This window comes from Sminthopsis crassicaudata, chromosome 4 (genome assembly GCF_048593235.1).
Source record: "Sminthopsis crassicaudata isolate SCR6 chromosome 4, ASM4859323v1, whole genome shotgun sequence".
Taxonomy (NCBI): Eukaryota; Metazoa; Chordata; class Mammalia; order Dasyuromorphia; family Dasyuridae; genus Sminthopsis; species Sminthopsis crassicaudata.
The window spans coordinates 71,440,407-71,446,889 of NC_133620.1; the positions used below are offsets into that span (position 1 = coordinate 71,440,407).

General features: G+C 34.7%; 1 protein-coding gene across 2 annotated transcripts in view; it reads left to right on the forward strand.

Annotated features, from left to right (window-relative positions):
• The window catches only part of RGSL1 (regulator of G protein signaling like 1), a 56,052-nt gene extending 50,397 nt beyond the window's left edge, over positions 1–5,655 (forward strand). For both annotated transcript variants that reach the window (XR_012489033.1, XM_074308533.1), the window contains one exon: positions 5,454–5,655. Coding sequence is in view for 1 of the 2 variants with exons in the window: in XM_074308533.1 (XP_074164634.1) it covers positions 5,454–5,456 (3 nt within the window). In the remaining variant the exon portion in view is untranslated. The remainder of the gene's footprint in view (positions 1–5,453) is intronic.
• Positions 5,656–6,483: the final 828 nt, after the last annotated feature.

Genomic DNA, 6,483 nt, shown 5'->3' on the forward strand with positions numbered 1-6,483 from the left:
CTTCAGGTTATGACACAACAAAGTCCATCTAGTTGGTCCATTAATAAAAAAAAAATCTACAAATGTATCTATGCATAGGTATGTATGTATCTTAGCACTACTGGTAGATATGTACTAGTAGATATTCCAGAATTGTGAAGGAGGAAATCAGAATCCATCACATTTGTGAGACTCTGTGATACTTTCAGTGATTTCAGATTATCTTTCCTATCTTAAAAGTTATGGGACCCATCAAAATTCTAGAAGGTCTCTTTAGTGCCTTAGCTTGAAAGGCAGAGACTATCACAGAATTGTGTGGAAGGAACCTCAAAAGGCAGCTACTCCCACCTCATATTTGAACCAGAACTCCCTCTTACCACATGTCCAACAAATGGTCATCCAACAAAATCTTAACTGAAGGAGAATCTATCTGCTGAGATAACTCAAGCTTAAATTTGCCTTTTTCACTTACATTTAATGCCCTTAATGCTCTTATTTCTGTTCACTGAGGCTGTTCAGAAAAAAAACTTAAACCTTCTATTTGATGATACTTAAAGACAACTTTCATGTTTCTATTGCATCTTTTCTAGACTAAATATTCCCATGTCTGTCTTATATAAACTCAAAGTCCATCATTCTAGTTTCCCTTTTTTGGACAGTTTTATCCTTGTCCTCCCCAAAAGGTAAATCCCAATATTTTATGTGGCATTCTGTAAGTGTGTCTGACAAGTCATAGTACAATATCTCCTAGTCCTGGATACTATGCTTCTCAAGGCAGCCTAATACTGAGTTACTTCTTTTTTGGTAACATACCATTTACACATATTAGGCTCAAAATCCACTAAAATCTTCCCCTATCTTATACTTTCAGAATTGATTTTTTGAACCCAAGTATAAAGCTTTACAAATGTCACCATTAAACTTCAGAGTTTAACTCTGAAGTTAGCTTTATTCAATTTTGCTGAAGATTCTAATCTGTCAAAATCTTTTTGAATCCTGTCTCTTGATGACTATTCTCCCTCCCAATTCTGTTATCTAGAAAAATCAATGATATAATTATTAAATAGCACAAATTAAGAACAAATCTATGGAAATGCTACTAAAGACTTCCTCCCAAAGTGACATCAAACCATAAATTACTGTCATGTCAGAGACCAAACATTTCCCAATACACTTGATTAAACATCTCTCCATTTTTCTTACAAAAAAAAATTTGAATGAGAAGCTTTAGCACATACATTGTTAAAATCTACATACATTATATCCATCTCTTGCTATATCATACATTCAGTGCCAAAAAAAACCCTCAAAACACTGAATTTTACTTTAGCATGACTTGTCTTGATAAAGACGTGCTTGCTCTTTTGAGCACTACTTCCTTTTCTAGATAATTACCAACTATTCCATGAATAATATGCTCTAAAACTTTTCTGTGGATTTGAAGTTAAACTGGGATGTAGTTTATAGGTTCTGTTCTCTTCCCTTTTTTGAAAATTGGTACATTAATCCTTCCTCAACATAACATAAATACAATATAACATAAATAGCCGCCTTGCTTCTCTGAGATCTTGGGTAAGATGGAAGCAAATGGCTTAGCCATCCTGTTTGGAAGCTTTTGCAGTATTTAAGATGTTATTTACTTGTCGCAGGTCATTTTCCTACATCAAAGGCAGCTTCATGCTCTCCTCACTTTTCTTGGGCATTGACCCCCCCCCCAATCCATCATTCTGTCCTTTCTGGTCCAAGTACAGCACTCCTTAAAATTGAAAACAGAAGCAAAATGGAATTGAGCATCTCTGCCTAATGTGTCATTAGCTATTATCTCATCCATGTTGAAATGCCATCCTATCTCTTCTTCCAGTCTCCTGTTTTCCTGAAACTAGTTTTTTTTATTTTAAAAATTTGGAATATATCTCCCATGAGCTCACACAATGTGAAACACACTATATATAAAATAATAGCAATGTTATGAGATGATCAGCTATGAAAGACTTTGCTCCTCCCAGTAATGATTCCCAAGGCTATTCTGAAGGACTTAAGATGAAAAATGCTATCCATACCCAAAGAACTGGCTGTTTCTGAATATAAATTGAAACAAACTTTTTTAAAAACTTTATTGTTCTTGATGGGTTTTGGGGGGTGGGGATAGGGAAAGATCTATATTTTCTTTTGCAACATAACTTTTATGGAAATGCTTTCCATAATTTCTCATATCATTGTAGGAGGAGGGGTGAATAAAGGGAAAGAATCTAGAGTTCAAAGTTTTAAATACATTAAAAATTATTTTACATATAACTAGAGGAGGGGAATAAAATACATAGAAAAAATAATCCTTTTTATCCTTAGCTTTCCCTGACCATCTTAGCTTATTCTAGGTTTTAATGCTACTGAAACTGTTTTTAAAGGATCATGTCACACTTTTGTATTCATGCTCTATTACCTGCCCTTATTTCCATCTTCTATACATATATATAATATATGTATTATATATATATATATATAATATATATGCATTGACATCTTTTTTATACAAATTTTTTACTTAATGTTTTCCCCAGTTACATTCAAAACAATTTTTTACATTTGTTTTTTTTTTTTAATTTTTGAGCTCTAGGTTCTCTCCCTTGTTCCTACCCACAATTAAAAAACCACATCTAAAGTTATACAAAACATTTCCATGAAAGTCAAGTGATAGAAGAAAACATGGATCTCCTGCCCTAATGAAAATAAAAACCCTCATGAAAAATTAAGTTTAAAAAAGAAAATGCTTCAATCTGTATTCAAATATGGTCAATTCCTTCTCTGGGTATGGATAAGATTTTTCATCATAAGGCCTTCAAAGTAGTTGTGGATGTTTGTACTGCTGAAAAGAGCAAAGTCATTTACAGCTAACTATCCCAAAAATTGCTATTTGTATACAGTGCATTTCACTTTCTTTGGGTTCATGGAAGACTTTTTGTTTTGCTTTGTTTCTGAGAGCATCCTGCTCATTTCCCACAGAATATGTCAATATATACTCCTAACTACTGTAGTTCTAATGAGAAAGTTCTAATAAATTGCAAGTATCCTCCTATATAGAAATGTAAACAGATAAACCTTATTAAATCCCTTGGGATATCACTTTCCTAATTACCTCTTTATGTTTGTCCAGAGTCTTGTACTTAAAAATCAAATTTTTTATTCAATTTTGGTATTTTTATCATGAATGCTTGAAATCTTCTATTTCACTAAATGGCCACTTTTTTCCTCTGAAATAATACACTCAATTTTGCTAGGGAGGTGATTCTTAGTTGTAATCCCAGCTTCATTGTTCTCCAGAATATTATATTTCAAACCCTCTGATACTTTAATGTAGAAGCTACTAAATCTTGTGTTATCCTGACTTTGGCTCCACTCCACTTGAATTAGTTCTTTCTGTATGCTTGTAATGTTTTCCCTTGTCCTGGGAGTTCCAGAATTTGGCTATATTCTAGAGAGTTTTCATTTTAGGATCTCTTTCATCAGGTGATTGCTGGAAATTTTTAAATATACTCTGGTTTTAGAATATCAAGACAGTTTTCCTTGATAATTTCTTGAAAGATAATATCCAGACTTTTTTTTTTTTTTATTGTGATCATGACTTTCAGGTAGACCAATTTTTAAATTATTTTTTTCTGGAACTATTTTCCAGGTCAGTTGTTTTTCCAATAATGTTTCACTTTTTTTTTAATTTTTTCACTTTTTTAAAATTTTACTTTATAGTATTTTGATTCCTCATAAAGTCATTTGTTCTATTTGCTCAATTCTAATTTTTAAAGAATTATTTTCTTCAATGAGCTTTTATATCTCCTTTCCCAATTTTGTTTTTTGAGACATTCTTCATTAGCTTTTTTTGTATTTCCTTTTGTACCACCTCAATTCTTTTCCTAATTTTTTCCTTTTGTTTTATATGATTTTCAAAAACCTTTTTGAGTTCTTCCATGACCTGAATCAAATTGTTACTTTTTTTAGCTTTGATTTTGTTATCATCTTCTGAAAGTGTTTTGATCTTCCTTGTCACCACAATAACTTTTCAATGGTCAGAAACTTTTTCTGTTGTCTGCTCATTTTCTTAGCCTATTACTTGGCTTTTAACTCTGTGTAAAAGTAGGACTCTGTTTTCAGGGTAAAGTGTGCATTGTCCCAAGTTTCAGGCATTTTTGGGGGGCAAGTGTTTTCAGAAATATTTCCAGGGACCTGACCATAAGCACTCTTTTCTGGGCTGGAGCTGTTAGGAGTGTCCCTGCCCCACTGTAGCTGTAAGATCTAATATGCTGAATCAACAGAGTCCTGCTTTGCTGATGCCAGGTCCAGGACTGGGACTGGGACTGCACTGGGATTACATGCCAGACTCCTACCTTGGTGTCACAGACCCACTCCACTGACCTTCCAAGTATTCTCTGGTCTCCCCAGCCGAGAGGTCCAGAAGCCTCCACTGATTAAGAGGGCCTGCTTTACTGATGCAAGGGCCTGGACCAGATTTGGGCTGGGGCTGAGGTTGGGGCCAAGACTGGAGCTGGGTCAGGGGCTATGCTACCTGCACCAGGACTGTACTCTGGACTCCCACACTCATGTCACAGACCTTTTCTGCTGTCCTAAGTTTCCTTCAATTGGAAAATATCAAAATCCTGAATCTATCAAAGTATCAAAAAAATCTGAACAGAATTGAAGTCAGGAGACCTCTTGCAGTTCATATTCCTGCCTTCTTTATACCACCCTATTTTCCCTTTGTAGTCCCCAAATCAAGATTTATATGTTGTTCTATTACTTTGGTTTCTGATTTGGTCCTTGATCCCTGAAAGTGCAATTTCACTCTAGTGTCTTCCCAAGGACCATTTTCATGAAATGAATGACTTTGCGATCTACATCTTTAGTTAAGAGCCCTGAGATTATTCAACTCCATAAACATTAAGCATTCAACTATGCTCAAGACTTATTGTTAGGCACTATAAAAAAGTAAATAAAAAATACTATCTTGACCATAAAAAACTTTACAATGTAGAATATAGCACATACACATAGAAGTAGAACATAAGTATAGAAATACAAAATGCCAAGTGAAAATGGAGTCTGATTAGAGGAGTCATGCTTTAGGGGCAACATATCATTTGGGACTTGAAAGGTCTTGAAGGATAAGTAGAATATTAATAACTAGAAATGAGAGAAGGGAGAAAAGAATTCCAAGCACAGAATGTGATATGAGCTAGAGCACAGATATGGAAAAGTTAGGGGCATGTTTTGGGGCTGTTTAAGGCAGCTAACGTGAAGCACAGGTGGTTAAGAATTTGGGCTAAATTAGGTTGGAAAGGGGAAGAAGACCAGATTGCAGAAGATCTTATCTGTTTCTGAATTAGAAAGGTTCTCATTATAGAGACAAAGTTTTAAATCTTAAGATTAAAGAAAAAGAATCAAAGAAGAAAGAATAATAGAATTTTATTTTCTATAATATCTTATAGTAACATCCAAATCATCTCTCCACAAAGTTCAATGATGATTCTTAATATAAGCATCCCTTTCTGGAGACAGAGGAGGAAGAGGACTGAGCTAACACCCAGGATCCCCAATTTCCCAGTCCCCCTTCCCTGCAGTATCATACCACTAAGAAAATTTGTATGAAAATTGGGAAAGATAAAAAATAAAGAGTTTTATATGAAAAGCTGCTATGTCTTATGTCTTTAAAAGGAAGGAAAAAAACACTGTCAATGTTCACTTGGAATATTCCCTTATAGCCTTTCTCTTCCAACAGAAGTTTTAAAAAACAGAAATACAACACAGGGTCAGATTAATGAACTACAAAGTAAAATACCACATAGGTCCCATTGTATAAACTCTGAACTTATAAATAACCAAGAGATGTCTCAAAACAGGGCATATGCCGATGATAGCAACTGTCCGTTTCCAAACAATTTTTAAAAGTACTTTTTATGAAGCTATGTTTAAATCCATGGTGCTCAGAGCAATCTCTTTTCACACCCCTATGATTACCACTATCAGGAAAATTGCTGCCAACAAATAATGGGGATACACGGAAGACATGGGGTGTTTTCTTGGAATCCCAAGTTAAAATTTGAAATAAATTTTTCCCCCAACAGAAACCATGTAAGAAATGGCATCAAAGTTAAAGTACTTTTAGGCTTAGGGAATAATAGTGGACTGACAGTATCAGGACTCGCTGAATTCAAGTTCTATCTCTTATCATTTACTACCTGTATCATCATGGGCAAATCATTTAAACTCAGGGTCCCCAAGAAATTAAGATTCAAAGTTACAGAAAAGTTACTCATCAGCTAGAGAGATGGTTATCAATGTGAATGGTTGGAGGAGTGTCACACAGGGAGGGAGTTCTTTCCCTTATTGAAAATGTCCATCCCCTCTTCCAGACAAATAATCTACTAAAGTTCAGGCCATCCTCTTGGAACTGGTTAAATTCTGCCTCATGCACAAAGGGATATGTTTGAAAGGCAACTTGTTTGTCCTTCCTGAGAA